This window comes from Diorhabda carinulata, chromosome 9 (assembly GCF_026250575.1).
Source record: "Diorhabda carinulata isolate Delta chromosome 9, icDioCari1.1, whole genome shotgun sequence".
Classification (NCBI taxonomy): Eukaryota; Metazoa; Arthropoda; class Insecta; order Coleoptera; family Chrysomelidae; genus Diorhabda; species Diorhabda carinulata.
In genome coordinates, this window is record NC_079468.1 from 16013727 (window position 1) to 16031905 (window position 18179).

The 18179-nt window shown below is 30.9% G+C and overlaps 1 protein-coding gene across 2 annotated transcripts; it reads left to right on the top strand.

Moving 5' to 3' along the window:
• Nucleotides 1–857: 857 nt before the first annotated feature.
• LOC130897820 (uncharacterized) lies at nt 858–17146 on the top strand. 2 transcript variants are annotated; one of them, XR_009059797.1, is made up of 6 exons: nt 858–1137; nt 12268–12433; nt 15129–15908; nt 15970–16067; nt 16129–16226; nt 16288–17146. XR_009059797.1 is itself a non-coding variant. In XM_057806739.1 (3 exons), exons 1-3 carry the CDS (start codon nt 982–984, stop codon nt 15509–15511), a joined length of 705 nt encoding a protein of 234 aa, XP_057662722.1. In that variant the 5' UTR covers nt 858–981; the 3' UTR covers nt 15512–17146. The 2 variants fall into 2 exon arrangements, 1 of the variants encoding a protein (XP_057662722.1); XM_057806739.1 differs by having other exon boundaries at nt 15129–17146.
• The last annotated feature ends 1033 nt before the right edge of the window (nt 17147–18179 follow it).

The window sequence follows — 18179 nt, forward strand, 5'->3', positions numbered from 1 at the left end:
TAATAGTGCAACTTTTGCTGCACGGGCCCGCGACGAATCTTTGCATAGATCAGATTCCCGCTTTCGAGGCATTTTTAAAAAAGAGCAAAGTAGGAATTAAAACCAAAGAGTAAGATCTAAAACGAATAGCATCTAACCACAAAAATAACATGTAACTTTAAAAATTCAAATAGTTTCATACTACTTATATAATGACAAGAAAAAAATAACAATAAATATAGAAAAATTCCAAACAGCTGAAACTATATTCAATTGGATTAGATATTGACATATATGTAATACTTCTATAAGTGGAAGCTGTTACGACTAAGGAAGACAGAATGATAACGCTTTCTCTATCCTCCGAGGTTCCAGCTCGGTTCTGCGCATTCTCAAGCATGCGCAACCTGTACGAAGTATCTGGAACGAGAGAGAAAATAGTATATTGTCATCACTTTAATAGTGGGACATTCCTTCCCGTTTAAACTGTCCATATAGATTGACGTGACCGTCGATAATACAGTGCAACGGTCTTACAGTACTCAGGGTTGGGTTTTTTAATTTTTAATGACAAATTTCAATTATTTTATTTGAAGAACTAATGTCCGCAGAGGTCTAGGAAATGTAAATAAATCAACCCATCTTCTCCATGTTGATCCTGCCAAACTCTTTCAATATAACTATAAATAAATTTGAAATAGTAGTTGCCTTATCTAGTAGCAAAATTCGAAATGAATTGAGAATATAAATCTTTGTATGGTTAATTCTATTTTGATAATCACGTGATAGGTAGTATTAATTCAAAAAATGTCAGTGGAAACGTCAAAAATATTTTCTTCTAAAAAATACCTTATATATATTATAAATAACTTCTATATGTCTTAAAAAGAAAATAAATTTGTTAGTAATTTATATTTATGAATGTGAGTTACCTTACAGAATATCCATCTATATGTTTATTCTTACCTAATCTGTATCAACGATACGATAAGATAATCGTTGATGAACAAATCAATTGTCAAAATATTTGTAACCGCAGCAAAATTGTTCAGTTTTTGTCAGATGTTCGATAAAATGTACCAGAAAAATGTGATGAGTGTTTTATATCTAACACTGTTTATCATAAGTTGGTGTGATGCAGTCGTTGAGGGGAAATATGTAAGTTATAACATATTTCAATAAAATTATTAGTGTGATGATGAATTTAAAATGTTTTGATTACAATTACATCTTCTAGAACTGATATTTTTGCATTGTTTTAGAACTCGTTAACTTCTATTCAAATAATGCACTATGAAATTATTTTTAGATCGCTTTGAATCCAATATCGTTCGATATATTACTATGTATTGCTTACTGTCAATCACTGGCGCACTGCCAATTGATTATTAAAAAAATAATTATATGAATATGCAGAAGGTTGAAAAGAAATTTGAAAAAAGTGTGCTCATCACTTATTAAAATTATGATTTTCAAATCTATCTGCCATTACATATTTCTGAAAAAAGCGCGTTTTGCCTTGACTCTATGGCTCTATGATTCAATTGTAGATATGATTAGGTGCTGGAATAAATTAAACCTCATTTTTTGTTCGTGATTAACTGGTAAAGTATTTCCAATACAATATTGGAAATAAAGACAAAAATTTCTCTAAAATTTTATAATGAAAAACAGTCAAAAATATCTCATTGGCAAGCAATTTGCTGCCATCTTCTCGATATATATCCACGAATTATTTCTACTCATTTATAGCTGATTAAAGTTTGCCAGATCAAAATCTCTTCTGTACGCCAAAGTGAAGTATCTACTCTATCTATTCGTCAACCAGTAACTTGAAAAAATATGGAGACAAAGTTGCCGAATTGTACAACGTTGTCCAATTCAGTGTCCTCAGTAAATGTCTCTAATAATAATTCTCCCAGAATATGGGAAAGCTCTTAGAGCAATACTTAGTAATTTAGTGGAGATATCTGGATATACTTTGTTGAGGAGTTTAACATCCAGGGGAAATACTAATTCAAATCTTAAAGTCTAAGAAGCGTTCAACTATAAGGTATTCCTCGAAAACTATGAGTAAATATTCTGTTGTGCTAGTACCTGTCCAAGTATTTACTTTCTGAGGATGCTGCTTATGAACATAATATATAGTTTGGCCTCTTTACTACTGCAATATAATAAAAGTAGTGATCCATTAGTCAAGGCGGAGTATGATTTTGTACTAATGAAAACTGTGGATCTTCCTGCAGAAATAATGCAATGCCCAATTATATCTACATTTGTTCATAAGATGTGTCCAGCCACTTCTCCGTTAGTTCTTCATCTGATTCGTGAATGATGAGTACAGACCTCACTTTGATTTTGATTCCTGTATTCACATTTTAGCAATACCAAGACTTTGAAAGGCAGTTGATGATGACTTTGATAGCTCAACAACATGCAACAAGTTTGATAGTTGTTTTATAGCAACAGCTGATATGAATTTGAACTTAAAAACCAACCAAAATACCGACAAGATCAGAAGCAACGTGACCATTTAGATTTCACAATTGAAAAACTTGTAACCTTACTTCCTCGGCTGAAGACTTTTCCTTAGGAAGTGATATTCGACCTCAGTTATAGTATATAAATAAATGTTACTTGGATGAGGTTAACAGTTAATATTAAATTGGACGTCAGTAGCATTTCAACGAACGAATTAAGAGTGATAAAAAAGGGTGGAAACACCTTATAAATTGAATTAATAATCTAAACAAACTATATCCCCAAATTTTCCCAAGCTTTCATCAAATAATGAAACCCGAGATGGTTAATGGCAGCCATTAACTCAATTCCCAATTATTGAAATTGAATTTGGTGTATTTATGGTGGTGTACCGGTTGAGTCCTTGGTGGTCAATCTCCAACCTTGCAGCTGTAGAACTGCAGAAAAAATAAAATGAGGAAGGTAACGGCAACACAAATGGAAATTACTAAGGAAGGAACGAGTAGATAGAATATATTTGAATAAAAAGGAACTTATGCTCTAACATATAAAGGAATTGAATTCATATATTCTTTATGTTTCTCAAATAAATAGCAATACGAACATACACGAAAGTTATGATACAAATTTGCTTAAAGTAAAAGGAAATTGAAGATAATTGGAAATTTGTGAGCACTATAGATATAAAAAGCAAAGTTTGAATAAATTAAACTTACCAGCTAATATTAGGTATAAGATCACCAGACATTTAACTAGATTTACTTTAATTATAACACTTGTAACGTGTAGATAGATAGAGGACGTTTAAGCAACGAAGCTTGAGCTTTATTGAAGTCTTCGAATGGTGGTAGGTCGATAATCAATTAACAAACAAATGCTAGAATTAAGAAAGAAGTGACTACTGTACCACGATATGTGAACAAAGGAATATTCGAAATATTTGAGGAAACATTTGATAAGACATGTTACAAACTCAAAATTCACCAACTCTTATGAAACAGCAAGAGAGGTTGTGACTGGACTAACTAACCAATACTTGTTTGTAGAGTAAGAAAGATTTTTAAAGTTTTGTAGCGACAAACAATGTATCCCAAAGAAACGCAAATTTATCTAAACAGACAGACATCTAATCTTCTTCAGTAAAGTTATCTGTTATTAGAAATTGAACTGATTACTTACTTGATGTATAAAATAATCGAAATAAACTCATCAAAGGCAAAAAAATTACCACAAAATGTGGTTTCCTCGTCCCTCTCACGTCATTAATCGGAAAATATCTTTTGAATGTCTACTCAAAGATTAGGAATGTACTCCCATAACACAGTGTTACATGTGAATCAATATAATGTTTTAAGAAATTTTTGCGACTAATTTGTCATGAATTGCAACCCTACAGACTAAAGCGAGTGAAAGAATGTGTAATACCTAAGAACATTGTCATACATCAATCGATAGCGTCTAAGATCACATTTATACTCATTTGATAATAAAAATGAGATAACCTCTACTTCAAAATTCATTAATACGAGTATGATTTGCATGTCTAAAAAATAAAACATAAAAATTATACTGAAAATGTGGCAATCGGCAATCGTTGAATCAATAAATGATTCTTTTTGGTGCATCTTTTATCACCTCACATCTCTAATTATTCAGTTGATTACCACAATGAGACATTAATCAAATCAATAGATTGTAATCAATTTATAAATAAAACAAATCAATATAACATTATATGTCAATGTTTCTTATTAACAAAAACATTATTTATATACTTCATTTTATCTGGTTAATGTGATTGACACTAAATTAGGTGTGATGCGATTCCATTCGGATCAACAATAGTGATTCATTATTTATGAATCTGAACAAAATTATGTATTTAGTTCGAGTAGCAATTCAATAGTTATATCTTCTAGCAAAAAGCATACCTCTTGTAGTTTATTTTGATTGTTGAGGTTATAGTTAATTTTAGGACTATACGGGGTGGTTCATCTGTATTTATATGGTGTAGAAGGCAAATGGTGCCTTCAATACAGTATCCCTATATTTTATTAAATTTTTGGAATGTACTTAATAAGTTAAGCCAACTTTGAGCGAATTTCGAATGCAGGTAGGATATTGCCAAATCGAAAACACCCTGAGCATTTGCTTGATTTGAAATTGATTCTTCCGTAGTAGGTTCAAACATTTCCAGAGAACATTTAGTGTTTGTAAAGTTCTGTTACATTAAGGTCTCAAAAATATCAACAAACTATTTGTGATTTGTGAATTTGATTGGGATCATTTAACTAATCTTCTCAAGTTTTTTAAATTCATGTAAATTATTCTCAAATAGTAACAACTCCATAAAATACTAAATAATATAGTTAAATACTATTACAATGAAAAATCTAGGGGTTAAAGATCAATTTTCTTTTATGTTCCGGTTGGAAATATATTCCTTGTTTGGTGAAAAGCAGAAGTTCATTGTTAACTCTAACAAAAGAACTCTGAAAAAACACGTTTCCTTAGTTTTCAGGAGCACTTAGATAATGGGATTTGACGAAAAAAGTTTGATGGAAATTATATTTCGATGATAACCGAAGTAGGTCAAAACGTGAAGATTTTATCTATTATTGAACAAATTTTCAAAGTTAGTTATATATACAAGTTGATTCAACTTTATATATAGTGTTTTAAATAAGAGTAGCATTTTCAACAATTTTTTTCTCCTAGTCATAAGAACTTAAATTACGGCTACCATCTAAAATTATTTTCAGCTTTACAGAATGTACTGAAAATAGTGAAACAAATGAAATATACTATTTGGATTACCTCATATTTGATCACATTTTCAAAGTCTACATAGGTAATTAGGTCAACTATGAATGATTTTTCATATACCTATTTCCTTCTCTTGGGATATTCCATTTTTTAGAGAAATCCTGACAGGGCCGGATTAAGCTAGGGGCTTGGGGGGGCTATAGCCCCGGGCCCCAAGTCCAAGTGGGCCCCATCATTTGGAAATCATTCTGTATTTTTTGATGTGTTGATACCACAAATCTAACGTATTGATATTATTTTGTGAATTTTTCCGGGTTTTCGAATTCCTTAAGGGGCCCCGTCATTATTTTAGCCCCGGGCCTTATAAATCCGGCTCTGAATCCTGATATATATTGAATTTAGATAAGTCGATTTCACAACCTTTATCTAACAATCGTGATATTTTTTCGGCATTTCCTCTTGATAAGTTATTCAATTATCATATAAATTTAAGCAGTTACCACCAACGAAGACAATTCTTGGTGTTATGATTAATAGTTGAGAATCCAAATACGAAAACCCAAAAAAACGAGCAAACTGCATATTTAATTGAATCTAGTATTTATAGGATTCTTAGAAAGCACAAATACCATCCGTATAGTATTCAGCTGCAGAAGAATAGAATAATTTTGTTTATGGATCGATCGAGATGCATAAGAAAAAGACTTTTATAGATTTGAGTTATTAATGGACGAATCTACTTTCCACAATGATGATCAAGTGAATATTCACAGTTTTCACCATTATGGTTCTATGTGCTTGTGAGGAATCACGTCATGTAGCTGCAGTTAATTGGTTTACCAGAAAAGGAGGTTCATGCAGTTCGCCACCCAGATTCCCAGATCTTACTTTACATTTTTAATTGAGGCATACGAAAAATATTATGTACAATATTCTATCGACTATTCTTGACGATATAAATGCTCTAGGTATTTTCTGAAGTTACACTTGACATTTCAAGAGATGTTAGAATATCATTTGATCGTAAGGCTACAATCTGTAGTACAGAAACTTATTTATAATTTATTTAAATATATAATTTATTTTTTTTACTCGTTCAACTGTTCTAACATTAACATTAACATTACGTTGGAATTCATAGAGCCGTTGGTGATATTCATACTGAAACACGTACACCACGACTCACAATTACACTGTCTAACGCACGTTTCGATAACCAAGTTATCGTCTTCAGAGACTGAAGGTGAGAAGATGTAAACAGTGTGTTCAGTACCCTAAATCACTGTTGCAAATTTCACTTGTATAAATCACTGTTGTTAATTTCGCTTGTTTTTATAGAATGTATTCATCAAAATTAAACTTCTACTTCAATTCATGATATCTCCAAAAAATGGAATATCCAAGGAATGACAATAACTGGGTACATGGAACCTGATTCAAAATTGACTTAATTTTCTTAATAGATGTGAAAAATGTGAGCAAATATAAGGCTTTCTATTAAAAAAAAAAAAAACGTAAGTTTGATTTACTTTACTATTTTTGTGACATCCCGTATGGCTAGAAGTATGTTATGAAAAATAAACCACAAACGATGCAGATGAAACATTTTTTGTTGAAACTAACAATGAATTCCTACTTTTTATATTGAAAAAAATTAAATATTTGGAACCCCAATACAAGAGAAAGTTTTTATATACCTAGTTTTTTCATTGTAGCATTCAATAGTATCTAACTATATTATTTCGGTGTTTTATGAAGTGTTTATTTGAAAATTCTCTCAATTAGATGAATTTGTCAGATATGATAAGATTGGTGAAATCGAAAACAATGTGTTGATGTTTTCACGACCTTTATAAATCCCTTATTATTATACTATTTTCTTTTTAATGTAACAGACTTCTACAATAAGAATTTGGAGCAATATTACTCTATTATTTTTTCTCTACACATGCTCTAACATAATAAAACTGATGAATCGAATTCAAATCAAGCAAATGCTCATAATGTTTCTTATGACTTCAGGCTTCGTGATCTAAGCTCCTCTGCTAGTTTGGTCTTGAAAAGATTTCCAAGAACTCTCATAAAAAGAAGTCCAAAGGATTGAAGTCTGCTGGGAAATTATAACCAGAGTAGTTCTGCTAAACGTATCAACCTAGTAATACACCTGGGAGCGTATGAAATTGAAGACAAAGATCTCTGGCAGTTAAAGCTATACCACATTCTAGACTTTTTAATAGGAGTGAGTTGATGGATCAGCTGTAAACACAGGGTTCTCCAGTATGGCAGCAAGAAAAGGGGACACAATAGATACTTTGGGTCGCAGTGTATACGAGAGTCCAAATCCACACATACATATAATTATTTTTCACTATAAGGAGTCTGCAATTTTTGGTGGCTATTTTACCAAATAGGGAGCTGACACTGACAATTTCGTCAAACAATCTTAGGCCGATTAATTTACATCGTACCATTTCTGTTCAAACATCTATCTACTTTTTTGGTTGTCCTTCATACAGAGTTGATTCTGGACCGTCTAATAAAGACATTCTTAGTGATTTATTTCACCATTTAACTCAATATACTGTTCGAGTGTAGTTTAGATAAATTACCACTAATGCCTGGAAGGCTGTGATTTTGATTTTGTGAGGATGCAATCAATATGTTTAAAGAACTAGCTATTTCAACATCATTCGATATATATCTTGTAGCGTTTGAGTATGTTCTCGAACAGTACAATCATCTTACGATATTTTCGAAAAACACGACCTCTGAACTACCCGATATTTTCATAATCAACATGTTTTGTCCAAGACAATTTGAGAAATAAGGGATAAAAATGTTATGTACCATTTTATATAACGAATCAACAATTACGTTTTATTTCTAACTTGGTTATTATTATTTTAACTATTGAACTGTTGCATTTATTCCTAACTATAGATTAATATTATATATTAATATTCTCATCGCTCAAAACTTATTACAAAGATCGAGACGGGTAGGTTTTTTCACCAATGTGTTTTGTAATTTGATACTTTCTGGCATATTCAAAAGACGGCGATTGCCTTTTGGAAAGACAATAGTTCTGTTCGTGGTTCTTATTACGAATTATTTCGAAATAAAAAACAAAGCTAATACCAAACGGCGTTCAACAATTCACTCTTATTTCCCATCATAAATTTTTATTTTTTTACTAATTGACTGTTTCAAAATAAAATATCTCAATTTATCGATGAAAAACAGTTATTACTCTAATTATATTCCTCGAAAAAATTAAAACATTTTTCTAAATAAACTGCTATTTATTTATTAGTTGATTGGCAAATATTTTGCAAAGTCTATAAATATTGTGTTTGGGTGTTTAGGAAAATATAATCTCAGTGCGACCAAATAATAATATTTTTTTTCAGAAGCAATCACTGAATCCTTATATAAACACATATATATATATGATATTTGTTTAACTTGTTGCTCAATAAAACTGTATAGACTGAAACAATACTGACAGAGAATATTTCATTTCTAGTTTTATATATAATAACATATTGCCGTTGGTCTGTATTTGATCAGTATCAGATCGTAGTTAATATTATGAAATAGGGAAGGTTAGAAAAATTTTCATATTATTCCTTTCATTATACATTATGTAAGGAACGCCTCAATTATTTCGGAAGCTTTATATTTCTTTTGTACCATTAACAGCAATCAGAAATATATTTTCTATAAGCTTTTCTGTTGGCTATGGGTCTAGAGGCTGGTTTTGAGAATGTCCTGATGAGACTTTTCCAGTGAGAAGGTCTCTTGCACTTCATTTGAGATCAATTAACCAGCTTCATTTCAGTCTTTTGTTGTTTGGTTTTTGGAATAGTGGCTGTAGTATTATATTAGGATCGACTGGAGACTCTTGATTGTCCCCGTTGTATGAGATCAATACCAGATTTGCTGGCACATCCCCTTAATTTTATTCCGTAGGTCCAGATGTGTATAGTGAATGATTGATTTGCTTTCGTTTCTTGAAAGCAAAGGCAATAGCCTAAGTAATTAGCTGTCACAACGCGACTTCAAATAAATGTTATTTCTTATTGTGCCTGAGCATCCTACAATAAAGTTGTTCAGCGCAGCTTTCTTGCAGTGGTTTATTAGGTATTTTTTATACATTTAATTAAAATCGTTGCTTATTGTTTGATCGGTAATAATTTTATCTATCAGCAAAATACTTCTTTTATTTTAGGTAATGTATTCAATTCCAGCCTATTCCCTACCATGACCTCAGAGTTTCAAATTAATTTTTCCTGAATATATTCAAAAACATATGTGTTTATATAATTATCGTTATAGATTGTATATGTTTCAATTAGTTTTTTACATATAATGATGAACTATTTCTATCTCCGACGTAAGACTTAATATTTTATATTTTCAATCTAGTAATTTCCAAAGATATTTTTTGTTGTACCTATCGTCTGTATTTTTCTAGATAAACTCGCGATTGAAATACGCGAAGGGTTGATCATGATATTTGCTCAGATATCAATAATAGATTACATAATGGAATTTATGGAATAAAAAAAAAATAGCTTTCACATTTATTATTATCCGATAATCTATTCAGCATTATATAAATGCTCCCGTGGGAGAATTTTAATCGAAAACGAGAACGATGAAACACACTCTTAAAACAAAATAAAAACACGGGATACGAAATATTCACCTTATAATAAATATTTGATATCCTTAAATTTTTTTGGAATGGTGGTTTCTGTAATATAATTTTGAACAAATCCGTAAACTTCACTCTATGTGATCTTTCCACTTTAGCCTAATATTTCCGAAAGATTCAATAATTGTTTCATATGAGAAGCCGTTTATCGTTCAGGAAATAATGGGAAAGCTAGGAATGATAATGTGCCAAAATACATTTATAATATAATAATATTCGGTCGAAAAGAAGAGGTTTGTGATGAAAGAGAAAGTAGTGTTCATCGAATTTTAAATTGGCACAATAGTTGAAATGATTACGACCGTCGCACACTGGGGCAAAAAGATCCTATACCTGGCAATAAATCAGGAACTCTATGAAGTTGATTATTATAAATAGGATGTGTTGTAGTAACAACGCAACATATCCATACAAAAAAGATACAACTATTACATTTCATTATCTTTGGAATCAAAAGAGCCATTCTTGTCATCGCTTTCACTACCATCGTTGGAGTCATTAATGTTGTCAAAACCACAGTGTTGCAGAAGTCCTGGTAGAAGGCAGAAGCCACTCAATTTTGTTTCTTTTGAAATTTTCTTTTACTGTTTATTACGGGGTCGAAACTCAGTAAAAATATCAAAATATCCTTGTTTGTTTTTTCACGACTACACTTTTTTGAAAAATGCTCCCGATATTTTCTAAAATCTTTGTTTACGGCTTCTTGAGCTTCTTCTGTTAATTGGCCTATAGGCAGCAAAGCAGAGGACACTATTTCAGGGCCATGTATAAAATATTTATGTGAAGTAGGAGGTATACTATACCAAGTATATTTATCAACAAAGTATCGAGTGGTTCGTGTGAGAAATCTCTGAATTTTTCTGCATCAATTTCATGCTCACTTGAAATTACTATGTTATAATATGTATTATTTTAATTGAATTAATTTCAATGTTAGTAATATCAGATGAAAGTTCCGCATCCTCAAAAAACCGTCTAGCGATATTCTTATTATTTGAATGACCAAATCCGGGCTTAGGTTTGTCTATGATTAAACCAGTTCGTTCTCTAAATTCTCTATGAATACGGGCTTCGTTTTCCTGAACAATTTCTTTATCTGTTCCTCGAGCCACTTTTTAATTGGTAATTTGTATGACAGATGTAAAAGGGATTCAAACATTCTTATCCAACCATGCAACACCGATAATCTGAATTCCAAATTTTCTGTTTTTATTTCTCTATGAATCATTTCGTCAATACAATTAAGATCCTTGGATGTTGCGCCACAAATAAAGAATTTTTTCGTGGAGGTTGTGTCAGTAAGCGCATTACATATTTTGCCGTCAATCATCGAAAATAAATGGAAATAAAATTAAAACATTATTCTTACATTATCTTATTCCATCAGTACGCAGACAAAAAATGTTTTTCAAATAAAAGGGCGAATAAGTGCAAGAAAACTAAACAATTTTGAAAAGCTAAAATTATACCAATTATAAAAAAATTATTTGAAAACTTGGAACCCAACTAAAATCTCATATATATTTTGGAAAATGTTATATAATATTGTTTTATTTTGTTTTTGGTTTGAAATAATATTACCTAAATACATAAACTTTTCAGTGGATATAAATTTATTAAAATGTTGTTACATACCTGAAGGTTCCATGCTGAAATTCAAACAGAAGCTATGGAAATATAGCTTTAAATTCACACAAAAAAATTCAAATCTACAACACGTACACTATCCGTAGAAAACTGACTTTAGTACAGGGATGGGTAGTAAACGCTTGCGATTAATGATAAATTTACCTGTGTTATAATGAATATTGGTAGATATTTTTACTAATCACTTTTTCGAATTTATTCCCAGGTATAGAACCTTTCTGCCCAAGTGTGTGTCGGTTTGAATTCTCCCAATATATTATACCATACATATTTGGGAGATGAATGTACTCTTAATCAAATTATGAAATGAATAAACAAAATCGATGCAATCTGAATGACTCTTATTGCAATCATTAAAGAGTAAATACAATACTTTGAACTCAATTGATTGTGTTTTTATTCATGAGAACCAAAACAATCATTTGTTTTACACATCCAATGACAAATTTCATAACAAATCATATTTAATTGTTGAGAGAATTCAAAGATTCTTTAAAAATTATTTTGTGACCGTTTTGCAATTTATATATTAAAAATGGGTAACTGGGTATGGTAGATGTATGACGTTACTTATACAAGCATTAGAATAAAATCTGTTCTCTGTAAGATCCAGGTTGACATATTTCACGCCTTTTATAGAAGGTTATGGATATATATCACATTTTTATTTATAGATTTTGGACCAGCATAGGTATGAGAGTCTGGGGTTTATTGGAAAAAAGCCAACTTTCTCAAAAAAAATTTATATAGCTAATATTGATGGAATTTCACTGGAATTGGAGGGCGCTATTTCCCTTGACAACTGCCACGCGATGGAAACATTCTTTGAAATAGATACGAGTAAGTCCTGTACTGTAAGAACATATTTGTATGGGTATGTTAAATAATATCATCATTGGTGCAATTCAATTATATCAAACTCAATCACAATATCAATTTATGACATTTTATCTCCCGAGTACCGAGTAACTCTTGTTTGACTTGTTAGAAAACAATATTTTTGTCTAACCACGAATACCTGGGAACGTAGATATTATGATTTGTTCGGATATAAAATTTGACTACTCATTTCCAGAGCCTATTTGCATTGCGTCGTAGTTCCACTGTCTTATTTATCAGTACTTTCAGCACATCATATGAACTTTCTGTCGGTTTTTATTTTCATCTTATAATAATGTATCGGATAATCATTTTTCTTATATAACCCTCTACTAATATAGTGGTTTTTTTGTCACGCAACAGCTAATGCGGGGTAAGTTATGTTTCCAATATATGAAATAAACATAATAGAATATATTACCAGGAACTCTGAAATGTGATTTTTACCAAAAATACAGAGAGGAAAAACTTAATCATCTAACATTGCAGCAGCATCTTGCAAACAGTTATATATTTTCTGTCCATTTTCGATGGCAAGTATAGCATATTTCGAAGTATATGGCAAAGGTATCACTAGATCTGGATATGGTACAGCATTAGGGTTCGGTGTAGTCAAAAAAGTATCTCTATTAATGCCCACCTACAAATTGCTAGTTTTTTTTTAAATCGACTTCAGCAAATTCCCGTTGCAAGTAGATGTGCTAAGGGTGCATTTTGTTTCTGTCAAGAATTCTCTGCACATTTTAGTAGCTCAGTTATTCTAAACTGGAAATAGTTCTCGCACTTGTATGTGGGTTTTTGTTTTGTAGGTTGTCGCCTTTCGGGAAAATGTTCATAGTATACTCTTGTTGATATTAAGGCGTTCCTCCCAATATCCGGATCATATCAATACTCGTAATTTCATCACTAATGAAATAAATTTTTACCCTCGTACAAATTCTTGTTATTTTGCCCCGAAAAATCAAAATATCCCGAGTACTGATATTTTTTGGTATAGCGAATGATGAAAAATAATGTATGTTGGTAATACTTTTCGATATTCACATAAAATACAGGTGGATCTATTTGAAAAAACCGAAAAAATAAAGATAATAAAAACGGAAATATAAGGTATTAGTATTTTTATTTACCCTGTATCAAATTCAATGAATATTAATGAAATAAATAATTCTCCAGAATTTTATATACTATTCGAATGCTGGGTCGCAATAAATCTTGATAGATCTTGAATTCCTCTTGCATTGTACAGGATAATGAATTCGTTACGATTTTGATCATTGATCATAACTGTTAAAATACCCCGTAGAACACATCAGAACCATATATTATTGTAATTAGGAAGTCAAGATCATTCCAAGTATGCAATAAAATATTATGTTTCATTAAAAAAAATGTAACTTTGAGAGTGCACAGCATTTTGGAACAACCTTTAAGTTTGGAAATATAATTTTAAGATGATGAAGGCACTGTACTTTATCACATAATATCACATAATACAGACGGGAAACAAATCCCAAATCGGTTTGACTAAAGGAATGTGGTTCAATACGACTTATGTTGTTCTATCCAGTACCTATTCAAACTTGGCAAAAAACATAGTGTAACTGGGACTTATGAACCTGATTCTGATTTCAGTCTACCAAGTACATCAGCAGATATTTAGAAATTATTAATCACCTCTAAGCTTGCAAGAAAATAATTCCATAACACCTAAGGAGTAATCGAATGTTCTGGAGATGACGTTTGGTTAGTTTTATTGAGATCAACCAAACGTAAAAACAATTTTGAAAAGAGAAAAACGTATGTGCTTAGGAGCCGAAGTTGAGTCCACAAATTTTTCATTAGAAATTTAACAAAAAGAAATTTGAACGTTGAAAAATATTTTGGAATCAGAATAGATGAGTTTGACGATCTGAGAAAAATCGATTTTGCTTCAATAAAGTTACAGTCTTAAAATGGCTTACAAATGAGTGAATTTTAAAGTTGAATGATTTCTGCACTATATTACTGTCGGAAATAGACAAAAGACTGATCCAAAATTATCTAATGCGGCTAATTACGAGAAGTTCATTTATGAGACAGCTCCTGAAGTATACGAAGCATATATTTTTGAAATAATTTTAATCATGTTTTAATTAGTTGTTTGTTTTTCCCAATGGTTTTTATTTCCGTATTGAAGTCGCAACTGAAGAATGTAAGATACATATATGTAGAAATTTTGCAATAGCTACATGTAAATTACTGCTCAATACGAGCGTGAATAATTGCGTAATAAGTTGTTGTTCCATATTATGAGGCAAATGCGCCCTCCTAAAAGTATTTTTGCCATATTCGCTATGGGAAAAAACGTCCCTACGTTACGGTGACGACAATATTAATTTTCTCTCTCCTTCGAGATACTTTATCTATACTGCGCATGCTTGAGAATGCTCAGAACCGAGTTGGATTCTCGGAGGATAGAGAAATCGTTCCTATTCTGTCTTCCTTAGTAGGAACAGCTTCCAGTTATAGAAACTGTCCATAAAGAAGTATTGCATATATGATTTTCACTGAACAAATATCATCAGACTAATGAAAGCTCATCAATTTCTGACAGCTGTACGTTCATATTTATGAGTTGTTGTAAGCACATACTATAATAAATTTTTCATTTCAGGTTATGCCGATTATCTTCCATTGACAAATAACAAATCTCTTGTCCTTGGAAGCAACTGCACATTATTCTTTCCAAAAATATTCATCAAGAATAAGCCGTTCACCGATGACGCTTTCGCAGGTTTCATCACAGTCAAAGCTATCTATAACAAATATGTGCTGGATGTAACCTCGATCATTCTTATGCCAAGATCCAATACAAAAAATTTGAAAATGATTTTTGAAGTAGATGGGGTTGAATATATAATTCTGAACTATTTTCACCTGAAGGTTACATTTATATTAGTTTTGGTGATAACTTTCTCTATTCTAATTTTGGAAATGAAAGAAGTCCATGACAAATTTTTTAGATTTAGATACAGAAATTTAGAAACATATATATGAGGTTGGAAACTATGTAAATAGTTACTTGAACGTTGTTTTTTTTTTGGTTTGTTTTCGACCAATTATGTTTGGATATTTATTATGTAATAATTACATACTGAAACGTAGATGGGTGATTCCGTTCTAACTGTGATTTTTTGTATTCAAAATTTCAAGATTCTAAAATTTAACTTTTCTAACTTTTTTATGCATATTATTCATCTATTTTACTGTAAAAATAAAACTCTAAGAGGAATTTACTACAACTTCAAAGTATCACGAGCAAGACACAAATGTCGGATTTTGAGTTCCACGGTACTGACTCATTTATCCACGGTACTGACATGGTAACTTAAGATATTAAACAACAAGTGCATCAATTTTCCTCAGTTTGATCATAAACATTAGAATTTATAAGGTAATTAGTTTAAATCATTTGTTACGACAAAAAAAATTAATAATTTATCGGTAAATTCTAGGAATGGACATGACACGGTACTGACATGGTAACTTAAGATATTAAACAACAAGTGCATCAATTTTCCTCAGTTTGATCATAAACATTAGAATTTATAAGGTAATTAGTTTAAATCATTTGTTACGACAAAAAAAATTAATAATTTATCGGTAAATTCTAGGAATGGACATGACACGGTACTGACATGGTAACTTAAGATATTAAACAACAAGTGCATCAATTTTCCTCAGTTTGATCATAAACATTAGAATTTATAAGGTAATTAGTTTAAATCATTTGTTACGACAAAAAAAATTAATAATTTATCGGTAAATTCTAGGAATGGACATGACACGGTACTGACATTCAAGTGATGTAGTATAAGTTTTCTTTAAGTGGCAAGTTATATTGTATAAAAATAATGTTTAAATATCTTAAGAATTATTCAATTAACACAAAATTTTTATTAATTGATTATTAATTAATGACTAGTACAAAAAAACAATACAGGACATTGAATATCACAGTTAGAACGGAATCACCCAGATGGGCACCAATTTTTTTTTTCAATTCGACATCTTTATATCTTAACAATCCCCTTTATTACTTATCATTTTTATCACATTCAATTACTATCTCATAACTTTTAGTTGATCACAAAATGAACATACATCTTCTTTCTAAAATTATATTATAATGTTTCTACTCTCTTGCTTCTCTTTTGAGCTTTTTGGTATGCTGATGATTTATCGATAATTTTCCATATTCATCAATGGATAATAAATTGTGGCTGCGTGCTTACTGAAGCATTATCCATCATACTTCAGTTATTTTACATCCCATATTATTTGAAAATGTGTTTTGTTTTGGGTAACAGAGATAGCCCGAATTTTGCTAAGACAGAAATTAGAAATAAAGTATTCCAGGCCTATTGTGGGTACAAAAAATTATAGATACATTTTGAAACCAGTGCTTTCATTACTCACAGTGTATTTTTCGAATCTCTCTCGAAGCATGAAGCCTCCTACTCAATATTCAATTAATTATATTTCCACTTGAATTAATGGCGTATTTTGTTGTTCATTTTATATCAAAACCTCTATCCACTCAAACAAACGTTTTAATGTTTAATGTATCAAATTGTACAGAAATGGTTAATATGTACATAATATTTTTATAATAAATCATATATTTTGAAAGCTTATTGTTTTCTTTTTTCTATTTCTACAAATTCTAATAGTTTTGTAGATAACGAACAATATATTGTGTATGTAACTCACTAATATAGAAATTTCACGAGGTATGATCAAAAATAACAGTAAATGAATTTTCATTACTTATCAAACTCTATAACTCCTTCTCATGATCCGCTTTCATATCTCCCTGTTGCTTATGCTAACTTACACAGTTTCTTGTCCGATTGAACTCATTCCGACGTTAACTAAGATCATAGAAAGATTGGTGAAAAGAGGCTTTTATCATTTTTGTTTAAATATAAAATACTTACTACCCATCACTTTGGGTTTATAAGTAACAAATGCACTAATGATGCTATATTCTTCCTCCTTAATAATGTGTACTCTATCCTAAACAGCCATCACTCCATTGCAAAAACTTTTTGCGATTTTTCTAAGGCTTTCGATTGTGTTAAACATAATATTTTAATTAACATATTGCAGTACTACGGTTTCAAAGGAATACCTCACTCATGATTTAAGTCATACCTTACCAACAGAAGTCAGCTTGTAAGGGTTGATACAAGGATGTCATCTTGCAAGCCAATAGAATGTGAAGTGTCCCAAGGCTCAGTACTAGGCCCTATTTTGTTTCTTCTGTTTATAAACGACAACGCCTATCTAGACATCAGTGGTAAAAAATGTCTATTTGCAGACGACACTAGTTTTTCTTGGAGCAACCCTTATCTCATGGCACTTCATAGGACCATATCTAGTGACCAAATCAAACTTAAATCAAAATTCAAAAGTTAAAGAATACTTTTTTCGCCATATTTTTAACAGAAATTATAATATTGGTTTCAATACACATACAAGATTCGGCGTCTGCAGTAAATGTACTAAAATCAGTAAAAAAATAAAAAATCAGTAACTCAAAGTGATGCAGCGACAAAAGTGAGTTCGATGACAGATTTGCGAATACAAAAATTGTAGACAAAATGTTTTTTTTTTATATTTGCGTGAATATGATGAGTCAATGTTAGTTTTAACATTTGAT